The following is a 16413-nucleotide window of genomic DNA, read 5'->3' as shown; positions in this document are numbered from 1 at the left end:
TAAGTTTCAAGCTTTTAGTGCTCAAATAGTAGCGGAGGACCCTGGCAGTGGGTTATTCTGTGCCCCCTTTGGTTTTCTGATAAGAACCCTGAATAAAAAAAAAAGATTAAATTGCCTAAAACTTAGCGTGTTACCAAAAATCCCAAGTACCTGCTGTTGTTCCTTAAATAAGTTGAATCACGAATGGATGTTGTGTACTTTTAGTCAGACCTACTGGAGATTGCTTTGTGTTTACATACTGGGAGGTGAATACATATTTATCTCAGGAGGAGAATGCAATGAAGACAACCATTGGCTGGTTTCAGAGCAAAATCTATGCGCAAACAGGACAAAAGCAGGATTAAATAAGATAGATGTTTTTGTTTCTGTCAAGCTTGTTTCTGTATAATTTGAATGGAAAATATACCTGCAGGGGCAAGTTTCCTGAAAATTAAACCAACCTGAAATTTTTTTCACCTTTAGAGAATCTCATTGCTTGCTCTTTGCTGCTCTTCATAAAGGCCAGGGGTGTGGTGTATGGGCGTACCTCTAGAGCCCTGTGAAACCTGTGCCGCTGATTTGTTCTGAGGCAGAAGTCAGTAATACTACTTTAGTACTGAAGATTCTCTTGATTTTATGTCCATGGTTCCAACCTGGATTTAAGGTCTGTGGCTGAAGCCAAGGTTCACATGGATAAGGTGTAACTCAGAGCAGTGACTTGGCAGGGCCACTTGGAGGCTTTTTTATCTGATCCATCCTGTAGAAGATTCAAGAGGGCGTTCAAAAGACCATGGACTCCTGGGACAACACAGGATGGATTTTCAAGCGATGATCATAACCAACTTTAACTAGAGCTGCTTTACTACAGTCCTTTTACCTCCTGCTGAGTGAGGACCAGCCTGCAAAAAATAAAATGCTTTCTCTGAAAAAGAAGTCTAAACAGAGGAAGGGAAGCTTGGGCTTTTTCCGAGGTGTGGCAGGATCCGTCACTGACGTGGATGACCGGGTGGTCATGTTGTGTGAGGACATCCCATCAGAGGCGTCCTCCTGGGACTCAGGGCGCCATACCCAAAGCTCAGGGGCCCACTCCAGCAGTGAAGGAATGGGTCAAGGAAGGAGGTCTCGAAGCTTTCATGGAAGTGTGGCCACGAGCATGAGTACCTCTGCTAGACCTACTAAGCAGTATTCTGTTAGAGAAGTCCGTCATGTGGATCTTGCTCCTTTGTATGGACAAACTGCTGGCCATTCCACTCTACGCATGAGAGAGCTGTATGAGTTTAATCTGCTTTGATTTCCAATTTGTTAGAACTGCATTTGCATTGATATGTATCGCAAATTCAACATTGGAAGTTTGCAAAAGTAACTAAACCTAGTTTAAGCATACATCATTGTGATTTAAAGCTGTGAGGTTCTTACCTATGGATGCATAATGAATGGGGTAAGGTTATGTGATGCATTCAATCATTCTTTTCTGCATTATAGAGTCTTGAACTTTTGTCTCCTTGTGGAGTCAAGCTGTGGCTGGTCGCTGACTTAAAATATGTCAGGTTTGATTTTGTTAGCTGCTCAGTAAATTACATTCCATCTATAGATGCTCTGACAAGTGCCAGGAAAAGTCAAATAGCCAGAGGGCAAAAAGGCAGGTGCCAATGTAGGTGTCTCAGAAAGAGAACAGGTGGGATGTTTTATAGCATGTAGCCGTAGGCACAAAGCATTAAACAGCTCTGCTGCCAATATATTTTTAAATACATTCAAAGCACACAAATTAAAATGCTGCATTGATTCTACCAATGCATTATTTTGTGACAAACACTATAGCCATATTCCTTAGGCTTTCATCTGTAGCAGTAGTTGGATGTGTAATGGAATATAATGTCATCCCATTACTTTGCATAGCAGTTTTGCATTTGCTTACAAAACTGTATATTCATATTAATACTTCATTCTCACAATACGTTTACATCAAATTGGGATAAAATATAATAAATTATGATGTGGTATGTGTTTTTCGAGATTTTTCAGCTTTAGAATATCTCCTCTATATCTACAATATGTTTTTTGTAACATGCTAATTTTTGTGTTTACCAGCCCCAGACTCATTGACATGGGCAAAGTGTACAGACAGACCAACCTTGAAAACCTGGAACAGGCCTTTGGTGTGGCTGAAAGAGACCTGGGAGTGACCCGCCTCCTGGACCCTGAAGGTATGCCTGGTCCAACATCCATTGTAAGACATAGAGTAGGATTCTGTTGTTGAATACCATGATGTTATTTTAACCTTTCAGATGTTGATGTCCCACATCCTGATGAGAAATCCATCATCACTTATGTTTCATCTCTATATGACGTCATGCCTCGTGTTGATGTCCATGATGGCGCCAGAGCTAATGTAAGCAGACAGTAAACTTTAGCAAAAGCTTTGAAATATACTTTCCATGACACAAATAGTTGATTTGTGGAGATAATTGGTCAGATTTAGTCTAAAACAAAAGCTGGTGATTTCCATTTGTGTGAAGTTGTCTTATAAACTTCCTTGCTAATGTTTTTATACCCACTGAAATTTTGTATAACCACAATCCTTATTGTGTTTTATCAGAACTTCACGTAATAAATCAATACTGAAGGATCTTAAGTTTTTGGCATCTTCTAACACCTTTTCTTTTGGGATTGACCTGTATTTAGTTCTGTCCATCTCCAACCATGGGTTTCCCTGCTGTACATTAAGAAACACATCCCCACAGCATGATGCTGCCACCACAAAGTTTTACCTTGGGGGCGATGTGTTCAGGGTGATGTGCAGTTTTCTGCCTCACGAGTGTTTTCCATGTAGGCCAGAAACTTCAGTTTTGGTCTTATCTTACTAGAGCACCATCTTCCAGATGTTTCCTGTGTTCCCTACTTGACTTGCTGGAAACTGCAAATGGGACTTCATTTGACTTTCTTCTTTCCTCTTGTCCACAAAATCAAGATTTGTGGAATAGACCAGTCGTTGTCCTTTCACCAGATTCTCCCACCTGATATTTAAAACCCTGTAGTTCCTCCTAAGTTACCTTGGACCTCTTGGCTGCTTCTCTGATTAATGGTCCCCTTGTTCAGCCTGTAAGTTTAGGCTGGTGGCCATCTCTTTGTAAGTTTACAGTTACTATGCTCTTTCCATTTTCTTATATTAGATTGATTAGTGATCCAGAAAAGGTGTTCAGAGCTTGACATATTGTGTTCAACTTTCTTCCTGGCCTGTCTGTTGATTTCCTGGTTTTCATGAGGCTGCTTGCTTACTAATGTTCTCTAAGAAATCTCTGTGACCTTCTCGTAACATTTATGCACTACTTTCATTACAATCACAAAAAACCTGTCATGTAAATTAAACACACAATAATCAATAGTTTAACATGAAGTTTACTTTGTATACTTTTAAAAGGTTTTGTACATATATATGGGTTCAAGCAGAATTACAGATTTTGTGAGACAAAGAAAAGATGGGGGCAATCTGTGGGATTTACTTCACTTAAACATGGAACAGCTCAAGCATGTAGGCTATGCTGATTCACTAATTAACTGATTCAATTTAAAGTTCTACTCCTAAAATTGGAGATCTCCTAATTTTCTCCCCGTGTTGTCCTTTTGGGTAATAGATGAGTATGACAGCAAAAAACATCTCATCTGAAAACGTTTTCCCAAATTTGCTGCCTTGAGTCTCTTCTCATTGTCTGCCCTTTCACCGGCCTCCTCCTCTAAACACAAGACATGGATTGTTGCTACATAATTGAATTCAGGGTGGTGTGGTAGCGAACCAAAATGGACTTGCCACAGAAAAAGAGCACTCCCTGTTTGTTGTTGTCAAACTCTCATGCCTCATTCTGCTGTGTTGGGTGCAGGATCTGGAGCTGCGCTGGCAGGAATATTACGAGCTGGTGACCCTTCTGCTCCAGTGGATCCGCCACCATGTCACCATCTTTGAGGAGAGAAAGTTCCCCAGCAGCTACGCGGAGATAGAGGTGAGCTTAAACACAAATGTTCTGCTGTTGCTAACATAGAAAAAACAAAGAAAAACTTTCAAAAAACATACATTTCAATGAATAATCTGGAAATAAAAGTGGTCCACACGCTCCTTGTGAGGTTATATAAAACACACCCTGTGTAATATTTAAGAATGGTATGACAAAGGTTTTGGCAGCGATCCACTGTTAGATATCAGAACACACATAAATGTATTCTGGCTGTGTGCAGATAAAGGCAGCTGTATTCACAGGACTTGTTGTATAGTAATTGGGGCTGAACCAGCGTTGAGTAAATACAGCTAAAATGTTGAATTTGATCTTGAGGAGATTCACCACCCTGCCACTCCCTGTCAGCACTGCTGAACAAAAGCATTATTTTGTGTTAAGCAGCAGGCATCATCAAAATCAATAGATTGTCTAGTAGTGGATGCACTCTTTAAAAAAAGCCCACACCGCTTTGTGTGGAACATTTTTTAGCCTCTCATTGAAGGTTGTGAATATTTTTGACTCTGTTATAGGTTTGATTAAATTTACACCGGTCATGGGAATATGTCCTTTCAGAAGAGTTTTTGCATGCCAGGAGCTGCATGTGATGTGTTTGGTTCATTTCTCTTTTGAAGGAAGTTAGGCCCTTTCATTGGAGAATGGTGGACCAATTTAACAACATAACTGTCATTTAATCAAGTAAACCTAAGTATTTAATGCTGGAATGTAGATTTATACAACATCTGAAACACAGATTCTCAAATGGAATGTTCAAAAGTCCAAATCTAGATAAGGTCAAAGGTCAGGAACAACTAGATATGAGCTAATTTGTTTCATTAAATTTTCATCATATTATCCCCCCAAAAAAGTAGTTTTAATTTCATAAAACATGAAATTCTCCTGTTTTGAAGATATAATACACGATGGCTGATTAAATAGAATCTAAAACATGTAAAATGTCTGCATGGGGAAAAATAACAAAATGTATTAAATGAGGGGAAAAAATCTTGGTTGCTTATTGTAAAATTGACTTTTTCAGCTTCTTTGGCATCAGTTCTTGAAGTTCAAGGAGGCAGAACTGCCAGTGAAAGAGTTCAACAAAAGCCACTCTAAACAGATCTACCAGTCCTTTGAGGCAAGCAAATGATTTTTTCCACACTGCTCTGTTCTACACTGTGTGATTTATCCATGAATAACCAGGGTTACATGATTTCTATATGTTACAGAGTGCGGTTCATGCTGGCCAGGTTAAGGTACCCCCCGGCTACCATCCCATCGATGTGGAGAAGGAGTGGGGCCGACTTCACGTGGCCATACTTGAGAGAGAACGACTGCTCAGGATTGAGTTTGAGAGGTTAGGGATAGCGTTGTTAGATATACATTGTACATTTGTAGCAGACATATTGAAAAAACAAGTCAGAGCAGCACAGAAGTAGGAGAAATTATACTGAAGACACAGGAGTACCTCCAGAAGATTTTGTATAGGGTGGCCAGATGGGGGCCACTAATGGGGTGACACACTAAACAAAAAGCCATGCCAGACTTTCAGGTGTTATATTTAGGTATGCTGCTAATTTAAAACCTAAAATATAGATCAGAATAACAAAAAAATCTTGTTCCTCTTTAAGACTATTTTAAATAACCAACTAGTCTGTAAATTAATGTTTTATTAAGTCGCTATATACTAAACATCTTCTGATGTTTATTTGTTAGTTCATGATGGTGTTGCAACAGAAACAAAAAATGTATCCATGAATATATTGCAACGTTTCTAACTCTTTTCTCCTTTTATGCTATCCTGATATCACTTGACCATTAATTTCCCTTTGGAATAAATAAAGTAATTTTGAATTGAATTGAATCGAGAGCCCGGGTCAGAAGTGAGGCTTGGACCCTGAAAACAATGTAGGACAAAAAATAAGGAATTAATATGAATTAAAGAAATGGGTATAAGGACATGTTTGCCACTCATCAAACATGTCCTTTCTGCTCCTAAACTCATACATAAAAAACTTCATGGGGGGGGGGGTCTTAGGTGTATAAAGTTGACCTTTGCCCTCATTAGCCCCCTCACTAGATTGGATCTGTGCAGTGGAGAAAACTCAGCGGGCGTAACTTGATAAGGAGGGGTCAGAAAAGGTCTTTATCCTGGTATTTGGATTGGAGGCAGTGATAAGATACAAAATTAACTTGTTTGTTACAAAGATTAATTTCTTAAAGAATGCTGTTGCCAATTACTTGCTGATATTAGATATTTTAATAAAAATAACTGATTTTCCTAAGTTGTTGTTTGGTTGTTGTAACTGATAAATGGATTTATTCCAATCTGGTCAAACAAGAGGAAAGGTCATACGTTAGAAGCATGAATAGTTCAGCTAATATTGTATCTTCATGACTTTTCAACCTTAATATGAAATGTTATTGTGTTTCAGTGCTCTTACATGTTCTACACTGATCTTATCTTATGCAGATTGGAGAAGCTGCAGAGGATTTTCAGCAAGGTTCAGATGGAGTCAGGGTTGTGTGATGATCATCTCAGTCATCTGGATAGCCTATTGCAGAAGGTTTGTGTGTTTTCCAACTTGCCTAAAAACTCAGCCAATGGACAAAAACATAGTTTGACCACATGACAATCAGGTCATGCCTTTGTCATTTTGTCATTTGCCAAACATTTCAAATATTTCATTCATTGTTTAGAAACCATAGAATATGCAAAAACAGGATATGGGTGCTGTTTAAAATATTAGTTTTAGCTTCACAGTAGAAAACCTTTGTTTATGTTAAAACCACTCGGTTCCAAGAGCGACAAATTCAGATTTCTAATGCCTCTCTACCTTTCAGGACATCGCTCTGTTGAATGCAGGGAAACCAGCTCAGCACACAGCAGAGGTAGACAGGGAGCTGGACAAGGCAGAAAACGCGATCCGCCTGCTCTTTAATGATGTTCAGATTCTTAAGGATGGGCGCCACCCTCAGGCGGAACAGATGTACCGCAAGTAAGTTATATTACTTCTCCCAGGTGAAACAAATTATGGTTAGTGGTTTAATTAATTAAGTTCTTGTTATTCTGTTTGGTTGGAATTCTAATGTATACTCAGAAGAAAGCCATAGTTCACTAACAGCAGACCCATCTCTTGATTTCCACAGAGTTTACCGTATTCATGAGCGCCTGGTGAACTTGCGCAGCGATTACAACCTCCGTCTGAAGGTTTCTACTGTCCAGGTTCCCATCACCCAGAGCCAGCAGTCGACCAGCATGAAGGTGCGGCCAGAGTTGGACGATGTGACACTTCACTATGTTCAAGACCTTCTGGCCTGGGTGGAAGAGAACCAGCGTCGAATTGAAAAAGCAGAGTGGGGATCAGATCTGCCCTCTGTGGAATCCCAACTGGCCAGCCACAGAGGTCTGCATCAGACCGTGGAGGACTTTAAATCCAAGATTGAGCGGGCCAAGTCTGATGAGGTATGGTGCTGAACGTGTTAGACATTTAGAGTGACTCACGGTATGTTCATTTTTACATGTACCGCACGCTTTTTTTCATGTGTACAGCATGCATTTTGTTCCCTGAATCTGACTAAAGTTTTTTTTGTTTTTTTTTCCCTACACAACAGGGTCAGTTATCACCTGTCAGCAAGGGGACATATAGAGAATACTTGGGAAAACTGGACCTTCAGTATGGCAAACTACTGGTAAATAGATTACTTTAAACACATCTTTAATTACATTAGATTTATAAATTTGCTCAAACTCACCATTTTGTTTCAGAACTCCTCCAAGTTTCGGCTGAGGAACTTGGAATCCCTTAACGCTTTTGTCACCGCTGCAACCAAAGAATTAATGTGGCTGAATGACAAAGAAGAGGAGGAGGTCAATTATGACTGGAGTGACAGGAACACCAACATGACAGTGAAGAAAGAAAATTACTCTGTACGTTGAAACTGGAGAATATCACTAATCACACTTTAAAATATTTAGAACGCATAAATTCTTCTTACTCTGTCCTTTGGATTTACAGGGCCTCATGCGTGAGTTGGAGCTAAGAGAGAAGAAGGTTAATGACATCCAGGCTATAGGAGACAAACTTGTCAGAGATGGACATCCTGGGAAGAAGACAGTTGAGGTGCTTACAAAAGTTACAAGTTAAATAAAGCATTTGTAAGAAAAAAAGAACAACTGTGATCTAAACTAACATACTGTCATTGTATTGTATTGGTCTCTGATAGGCTTTCACAGCTGCCCTGCAGACTCAGTGGAGCTGGATCCTGCAGCTGTGCTGCTGCATAGAAGCTCACCTTAAAGAAAACACAGCTCATTATCAGGTGGGTATTACATTTATTGAGTACCTTCTTAAATCTCAGAACTGATTCCAGCTAGGTTGTGACCATCATGTGCGCCCTGTTGTTGCAGTTCTTTGCTGATGTAAAGGAAGCTCAGGACAAGATGAAGAAGATGCAAGAGAGCATGAAGAAGAAATACAGCTGTGACCGCTCTACAACAGCCACACGCTTGGAGGATCTGCTGCAGGATGCTGCGGTGGGTGGGCAGAATGCTCAGTGTCATGTAGATTTGATATTTGTTTGTGATTGTGAGACACGCCTGTCAGCCTGTCAATATGGTAGTCAATGGGTTCATGAACATGTGTTTTCTGTTTTTAAACAGGAGGAAAAAGAACAGCTGAATGAATTTAAGACTTTGCTCAGTGGACTGAACAAAAAGTCCAAGACTATCATCCAGCTGAAACCCCGTAATTCAATCACCCCCATCAAAGGCAAGCTGCCCATTCAGGCTGTCTGTGACTTCAAGCAGCAGGAGGTGAGATTATTCAACCCAAATATACTCAGGTTCATTAGTGTCACTGAGATACATCCCTAATATACCTCTTTTAATGTGTTTCAGATCACTGTCCATAAAGGAGATGAATGTGCTCTACTCAACAACTCGCAGCCCTTCAAGTGGAAGGTTTTAAATCGCTCTGGAAATGAAGCAGTGGTTCCTTCAGTCTGCTTCCTTGTGCCTCCGGTCAATAAAGAGGCAGTAGACAGTGTATCTAGGTAAAACAGACAGACATCAGAAGATCAATATCAGCACTTTAGACATACTTACTTCTGTAATATAGTTTCTAAGTATGCTCATTGCTCCTTATGTTTAATCCTATTTTCTTATCTGGCCTGTTTTAGTCTGGATTCAAGTCTCCAGCAGATGACCTCCATGTGGCAAATACTTCACATTAACATGAAGAGTCTGCTGTCATGGCAGTACCTAATGAGAGATTTTACGCAGATCCGCTCCTGGAACATTGCCATGGTTGGTGTAAACTTTTCGATCATTAACGGATAAACAAAAAAATAATCTTTGGCAGCTTTATTAGAAAATGAAACTATTATATGTGCTTTTCAGTGTTTCAGACTGTTATGATTTGAACGAGGGGTGATCAAATTAAGTGCACATTCCTTAATAAATGCAAAATAGGTTTTTGTTTGCTCAAAATCTGCTAACGTTAGCGTTGTTAGCCTGATTTTATTTTTTTATCAGGTCATATATTTTTTTACACTATGCACAACATTAGGAGCACTAACCCACTATGGACTGAACAAGCAAATAAGCAGCGTAAAACCAATTCACAGCACATGAGATAGATGTTTCTCCTGAATGTTTGTGGTGCTCTCTAATGTATGCTGCCCAGAGCATTGAGCCATAGGAAAAATGGTTCCTGAGGACTATTTACAAATAATCCTGTAGTCAGGATTATTTTAATGCAAATCAAAGGAAATCACATCTCCATTTTTCTCATATGTCTGCAGTTGAAGACCATGAAACCAGAGGATTACCGGATGGTAATGAGAAACCTGGAAGTCCACTACCAAGACTTCATGCGTGACAGCCAGGACTCACAGCTCTTCAGCCCTAATGACCGTATACAAGTGGAGGAAGACTACACCAAAGTCAGCCAGCATTTTGACAATCTGCTAAGCTCCATGGAAAAAGGTAAAACTAGTTATAAAAACAGATTGTGTTTTGCTTTTAGATTACATCCTAGAACCACACATTCTGCAGATTTTGTACAGAACACTTCTACAATATGATTGTCAATTCACCTTTCAGGAGAATTTCAGGTTGTTAGGCTCAAAGGTGAGTGGGGTAAAGCGAGTCAAAGCTCCTGCACACCAAGCTAATTGCAATGCTTTCCAGCTTTGGATGGATGATCAAACAGGAGCGTTAGCGTGTAGATTAGTGTCATGTTTGACAGCATGTTGTTTTGGCTCCCAGGCTGCTTTAATTGTCAGGTCCACACCAAGTGCATTTCATTTGCTGTAAATTAAGTGACACTATGTAATGCTTTTACTCATGCAGGCATACAATGCCTTCCAAACGTACTCATACCTTTTAAAGTTTTTCCCATTTTGTCACATTACCAGCAGAAAGTCTTGCAAATTGTTTTATAAATAAAAATCGGAAATGTGTACTGCGCATGTCCATTTACCCTCTTTTATTCTGATACATCTAAGTAAAATCTAAAGCAACACAGCAAAATGAGGGTTAACGAAAACCCCACACAACACCCTAAACACACCTTGGTGGTGGCAGCATCATGCTTTGGGATTGCTTTTTTTAACAAGATGGAAAGCAGATAGAGTTAAATGTCAAGCAATCCTGGACTGAGGTGGGATCTATCCTCCCAGCCGGACACTGACTCTAAACAAACAGCCAGAACTACATTTAGATTTAGATTGTAAAAAAAGTTCAATAACCATGTATCCATTTTCTTCCACTTAACAGCTATGCACTACTTTTTAGTCCGTCTGTGACTTAAAATCCCGCTAAAATACATTGAGGCTTGTGGTGCTAATGTGACTCGTAAAAAAAGGGGTATGAATACCTTACTTTTGTAAGGTACTGTATATACGGTTTTTGATATATGCAGCATAGTGTGTGCTGTAGATAAGTGTGTTTTTGAGACATAACAAAGAACTGCATGGGTTATTAGTTTATATGTTAAACGCAGCACAATCAAAATATGGTTTGCCAAGATTAGCAGAGTGTGTTTAAGAATTATCATTAAATTAAAAAATATATATCAATCTGCTTTGTAAAATTAATGCTCTCATTAAATTCAAATTCTTTCATGCAGGTCAACAGGATGAGACCCTGTGCAAGAACTACATCTGTGAGATCAAGGATCTTCGTCTCCGTATAGAGGACTGTGAGTTGCAGACTGTGGTTCGCATCCGCAAACCAGTGGCTAAAGAGCCTCTGAAGGAATGCAGTCAGAAAAGGACAGAGCAGCAGGTAAACCCACATGGAAACAATTTCACACTGAAGATTTTCCAGCCAAAAAATAATGTGTTATAAACACATGAGGTTTGCAGAGAACTGAACAAAAATGGTAAATAAAGCAGACAGAGAAGTAATGTATAAACCAAGATGCACTAAAATCTGTGCAAATGTGCACAGCAAAGGGAGCAGTCAAAATAAAATAAAGAAGAGCGAGATGCTTCTTCATTGTTAATAAAGTCCACTTAGGGTGGGGGAGATTATGGGGCCGCTGGCTTCATTTCCAGCACAGATGTGCTCGCCCCCACTTACACGCAATAATTAATAACCAAGCTTTGCGCCTGGCTGATGCTGAGCACCAAATCTCAGTACTGATTAATTTTATGTTTCTTAGAATTCCTTCTGTTAAATCTGTTCTGGTTTTATTTTCTTATATCATGTTTCACTTTGGTAACTCTGGTCTTACTCTGGTCCACAGAAAGTCCAGGTAGAAATTGAAGGACTTAAGAAGGACCTGGATAAGGTATCTGTAAAAACACAGCAAGTGTTGGCTTCCCCTCAGCAGCCTGCCTCAGCTCCTTTGTTGCGGTCAGAACTTGACGTTACTGTGCAGAAGATGGACCACGTCTACATGCTCTCTTCTGTTTATCTTGAGAAGTATGTTTTTTTTAGCCACTTTTAAGAGAGATGCATCATGTCCTCTGTTCTCCATTCATTTATTTTGCACTTCTTGTCTTTCAGGCTGAAGACTGTGGACATGGTAATCCGTAACACCCAGGGAGCTGACGGAGTCCTGAAGCAGTATGAGGACTGTCTGCGAGAGGTTCATGCTGTACCCAGCGATATCAAGGAAGTAGAGACTCAAAGATCCAAGCTTAAGGTAAGGAAACTATCGTTATGTTTAATGGCTTAAATAAATTACAAGGTTACTACACAGTTTTGAACAATCTGAAAAGTAGAGAATCTATTTTATAACTTTATTGGTCTGGATAGGTATAGAGGAAATGACGATTGACGCTTTAAAAACATTTAAATTTCAGTTTTATTTCTTGCTTTATAACCTAAAAGCTAAAAAAGCTCAATTTCAGAAAAGTCTTTTTTGACATTTCACAGCCTTTTGTCCTCTAGATCGTCTTAGATCAGTGCCAGCGAAAAAGCCCTTTATTACTGCCAACTTTACTGCCACAGACAACTCCAGCATCATGCTGTTTAATACTCGTTGTGGAACATGCTAGTATTGAAGTCCAAATATTTTACTCAAACATCCTGAATTTTAGAAGAACTGCTCAATAACTCTAGAAATTCAAGTATAGAATTTTGAAATGAAAATGTGTAGAAACCCTGACTAACACTGCCTGAAAAGATTATGTTTGATACTTTAAAATGCGTAGTATGAAGTCAGTATATATATATATATATATACAGGTCCTTCTCAAAAAATTAGCATATTGTGATAAAGTTTATTATTTTCCATAATGTCATGATGAAAATTTAACATTCATATATTTTAGATTCATTGCACACTAACTGAAATATTTCAGGTCTTTTATTGTCTTAATACGGATGATTTTGGCATACAAAATCCAAAGTTCCTATCTCACAAAATTAGCATATCATTAAAAGGGTCTCTAAACGAGCTTTGAACCTAATCATCTGAATCAACAAGTTAACTCTAAACACCTGCAAAAGATTCCTGAGGCCTTTAAAACTCCCAACCTGGTTCATCACTCAAAACCCCAATCATGGGTAAGACTGCCGACCTGACTGCTGTCCAGAAGGCCACTATTGACACCCTCAAGCAAGAGGGTAAGACACAGAAAGAAATTTCTGAACGAATAGGCTGTTCCCAGAGTGCTGTAGCAAGGCACCTCAGTGGGAAGTCTGTGGGAAGGAAAAAGTGTGGCAGAAAACGCTGCACAACGAGAAGAGGTGACCGGACCCTGAGGAAGATTGTGGAGAAGGGCCGATTCCAGACCTTGGGGGACCTGCGGAAGCAGTGGACTGAGTCTGGAGTAGAAACATCCAGAGCCACCGTGCACAGGCGTGTGCAGGAAATGGGCTACAGGTGCTGCATTTCCCAGGTCAAGCCACTTTTGAACCAGAAACAGCTGCAGAAGCGCGTGACCTGGGCTACAAAGAAGCAGCACTGGACTGTTGCTCAGTGGTCCAAAGTACTTTTTTCGGATGAAAGCAAATTCTGCATGTCATTCGGAAATCAAGGTGCCAGAGTCTGGAGGAAGACTGGGGAGAAGGAAATGCCAAAATGCCAGAAGTCCAGTGTCAAGTACCCACAGTCAGTGATGGTCTTGGGTGCCATGTCAGCTGCTGGTGTTGGTCCATTGTGTTTTATCAAGGGCAGGGTCAATGCAGCTAGCTATCAGGAGATTTTGGAGCACTTCATGCTTCCATCTGCTGAAAAGCTTTATGGAGATGAAGATTTCATTTTTCAGCACGACCTGGCACCTGCTCACAGTGCCAAAACCACTGGTAAATGGTTTACTGACCATGGTATCACTGTGCTCAATTGGCCTGCCAACTCTCCTGACCTGAACCCCATAGAGAATCTGTGGGATATTGTGAAGAGAACTTTGAGAGACTCAAGACCCAACACTCTGGATGAGCTAAAGGCCGCTATCGAAGCATCCTGGGCCTCCATAAGACCTCAGCAGTGCCACAGGCTGATTGCCTCCAGGTCACGCTGCATTGAAGCAGTCATTTCTGCAAAAAGATTCCCGACCAAGTATTGAGTGCATAACTACATGATTATTTGAAGGTTGACATTTTTTGTATTAAAAACACTTTTCTTTTATTGGTCGGATGAAATATGCTAATTTTGTGAGATAGGAATTTTGGGTTTTCATGAGCTGTATGCCAAAATCATCTGTATTAAGACAATAAAAGACCTGAAATATTTCAGTTAGTGTGCAATGAATCTAAAATATATGAATGTTAAATTTTCATCATTACATTATGGAAAATAATGAACTTTATCACAATATGCTAATATTTTGAGAAGGACCTGTGTATATATATATATATATATATATATATATATATATATATATATATATATATATATATATATGTCTTTTACCTATGAATTTTGCAATTTGAACTAACTGTCATTGTTTTCCTATGACAATGACAGAAAATGCGAGCTGAAGCTGAGAGTGAGCAGCCAGTGTTCGACTCGTTGGAGGAGGAGCTGAAGAAAGCCTCTGCTGTCAGCAACAAGATGTCCTGTGTGCACACAGAGCGGGACATTGAGCTGGACCACTATCGCCAGCTGACGACTAGTCTCCAGGACCGCTGGAGAGCTGTATTCACCCAGATTGACCTCCGTCAGAGAGAGCTGGAGCAGTTAGGTCGACAACTTGGTTACTACCGTGACAGCTATGACTGGCTAATCCGCTGGATCGACGATGCTAAGCAAAGGCAGGAGAACATCCAGGCTGTGCCAATCACTAACAGCAAAACTCTTAAAGATCAGCTGGCACAGGAGAAGGTATAAAGGAAACATTTTTACAGTAAGAACCTTCAGTCTTTGTCTGTATAGGAAATAATTAAGCTGAACTATTTATCTGAACCTGTTTCAAACAGAAACTGCTGGAGGAGATTGAACAGAACAAAGACAAAGTTGATGAATGTCAAAAGTATGCTAAAGCATACATTGATACAATCAAGGTGAGCCACAGAGAAATAATGTCTGCTTAATCTTGCATCACATAAAGAAAATGTTCTGAGTTTAACCAAGTTTTTTCATGTAAACAGGACTATGAACTGCAGTTGGTTGCCTATAGAGCTCAGGTGGAGCCTCTTGCTTCTCCTTTGAAGAAAGCTAAACTGGATTCTGCTTCTGACAACATCATTCAGGAGGTGCACTTTTCAAACCAAAGCTTTTCTAGTTTATTAGACAAAGAATGAGGTACAGAAAGAGACCAATTCAAGATGTGCTAATAGGTCAACATAAAACAGGACCGAATCTTAGTCGTTAGCACAGTCAGCATTACTAACTAACCAACAGTTTTACTATTAATTTAAAAGGGCAAAATGATTGTGTGATTGACATTATAAACTGTCTCTAACATTTTATACTGCTCCAGTTAGAGCAGATAGTCTTACCGATTCTTGTCTTAACTACAATTTCCAAAAGGGTCCCAACATTTCCAAATTCAGCATATTCCATAACAGGTAAAGGTTAACAGATTAAACAGCACCTTTGCTGTATTCTGTTCAGCCTTCTTTTATCATCTAAAAGTTCATTGCTATACCAAAGCAATACTCAAAATAACTAACTTTGAGCCGTCTTCACTCAGGATTCACACTGGTATGAAATCGTACGTACTTTAATACATTCATTGACTGTAAAAAGACTCGATTTTTAAGTTTTGAGATCATTGTGTGAAGTTGCACAGCTGTATCAAAATGAAATATGAGTCAGTGTTCTGAAGTTCATTTCCTTGTGTTGTTTGTTTCTCCCACATTAGTATGTAACTCTGAAGACTAAGTACAGCGAACTGATTACTCTTACTAATCAGTACATCAAGTTCATGATCGACATGCAGCAACGCCTGGAGGACGAGGAGGTACGTGGCAACTGGCTGAGGATCCCAAACAAACTAAAGTCTAACACTAACTAAACCAACCAACTGACCAAGCACATATTCACTGAACCAGCAAACAAACAGCACAAAGTTTCCACTGATGACCAAAATGCTTGCACATACACACACACACACACACACACACACACACACACACACACACCAACTGTTTTTCTGTTTCCACTCACACACCATTTACATTTAATGTATGGGTGACAAATTCCTTTGCACTGGTTGCATGAAGCAATGGCATCCTGTAGCTGATCTTTTAGCAAGAAAGGCAAACATTGTGGAACCTGTTACATTCTTAAACATAAAAGGAAGTCAGGTCAAATTACTGCAAGGAAATACAATGCATGTGTGTTTACATTGAACTAAATAACGTATCAAATAACATTCACTAGTTTTAAGCCACTTCTCAACTTTTTTCAACATATCTCTCAAATTTGTAGTCGCTTTGTTAATTTGTGAGAGTCATAGATTACTATTAAGCAGTCTGACAAAAATACCCATACATACATTCATTCCCATTCATTTTGTATGTTTTGATATTGCAGATTTAAAATGAGGGGTT

At 39.5% G+C, this 16413-nt stretch overlaps 1 protein-coding gene across 2 annotated transcripts in view; it reads left to right on the top strand.

The window, feature by feature from the left end:
- The window catches only part of LOC124865420 (plectin-like), a 47227-nt gene that overhangs the window by 13786 nt on the left and 17028 nt on the right, over positions 1 to 16413 (top strand). For both annotated transcript variants that reach the window (XM_047360479.1, XM_047360478.1), the window contains 24 exons: positions 2068 to 2183; positions 2265 to 2368; positions 3855 to 3974; positions 5002 to 5097; positions 5189 to 5316; positions 6433 to 6526; positions 6804 to 6958; positions 7110 to 7425; positions 7575 to 7652; positions 7729 to 7890; positions 7979 to 8083; positions 8187 to 8282; positions 8371 to 8496; positions 8623 to 8775; positions 8860 to 9014; positions 9141 to 9267; positions 9765 to 9948; positions 11093 to 11250; positions 11714 to 11892; positions 11977 to 12115; positions 14384 to 14740; positions 14836 to 14919; positions 15007 to 15111; positions 15723 to 15821. In XM_047360479.1, coding sequence (XP_047216435.1) covers positions 2068 to 2183; positions 2265 to 2368; positions 3855 to 3974; positions 5002 to 5097; positions 5189 to 5316; positions 6433 to 6526; positions 6804 to 6958; positions 7110 to 7425; positions 7575 to 7652; positions 7729 to 7890; positions 7979 to 8083; positions 8187 to 8282; positions 8371 to 8496; positions 8623 to 8775; positions 8860 to 9014; positions 9141 to 9267; positions 9765 to 9948; positions 11093 to 11250; positions 11714 to 11892; positions 11977 to 12115; positions 14384 to 14740; positions 14836 to 14919; positions 15007 to 15111; positions 15723 to 15821 — 3436 coding nt within the window. The remainder of the gene's footprint in view (positions 1 to 2067; positions 2184 to 2264; positions 2369 to 3854; positions 3975 to 5001; positions 5098 to 5188; positions 5317 to 6432; positions 6527 to 6803; positions 6959 to 7109; positions 7426 to 7574; positions 7653 to 7728; positions 7891 to 7978; positions 8084 to 8186; positions 8283 to 8370; positions 8497 to 8622; positions 8776 to 8859; positions 9015 to 9140; positions 9268 to 9764; positions 9949 to 11092; positions 11251 to 11713; positions 11893 to 11976; positions 12116 to 14383; positions 14741 to 14835; positions 14920 to 15006; positions 15112 to 15722; positions 15822 to 16413) is intronic.

This window comes from Girardinichthys multiradiatus, chromosome 3 (genome assembly GCF_021462225.1).
Source record: "Girardinichthys multiradiatus isolate DD_20200921_A chromosome 3, DD_fGirMul_XY1, whole genome shotgun sequence".
NCBI lineage: Eukaryota > Metazoa > Chordata > Actinopteri > Cyprinodontiformes > Goodeidae > Girardinichthys > Girardinichthys multiradiatus.
This window is presented reverse-complemented; position numbering and strand designations above follow the sequence as displayed.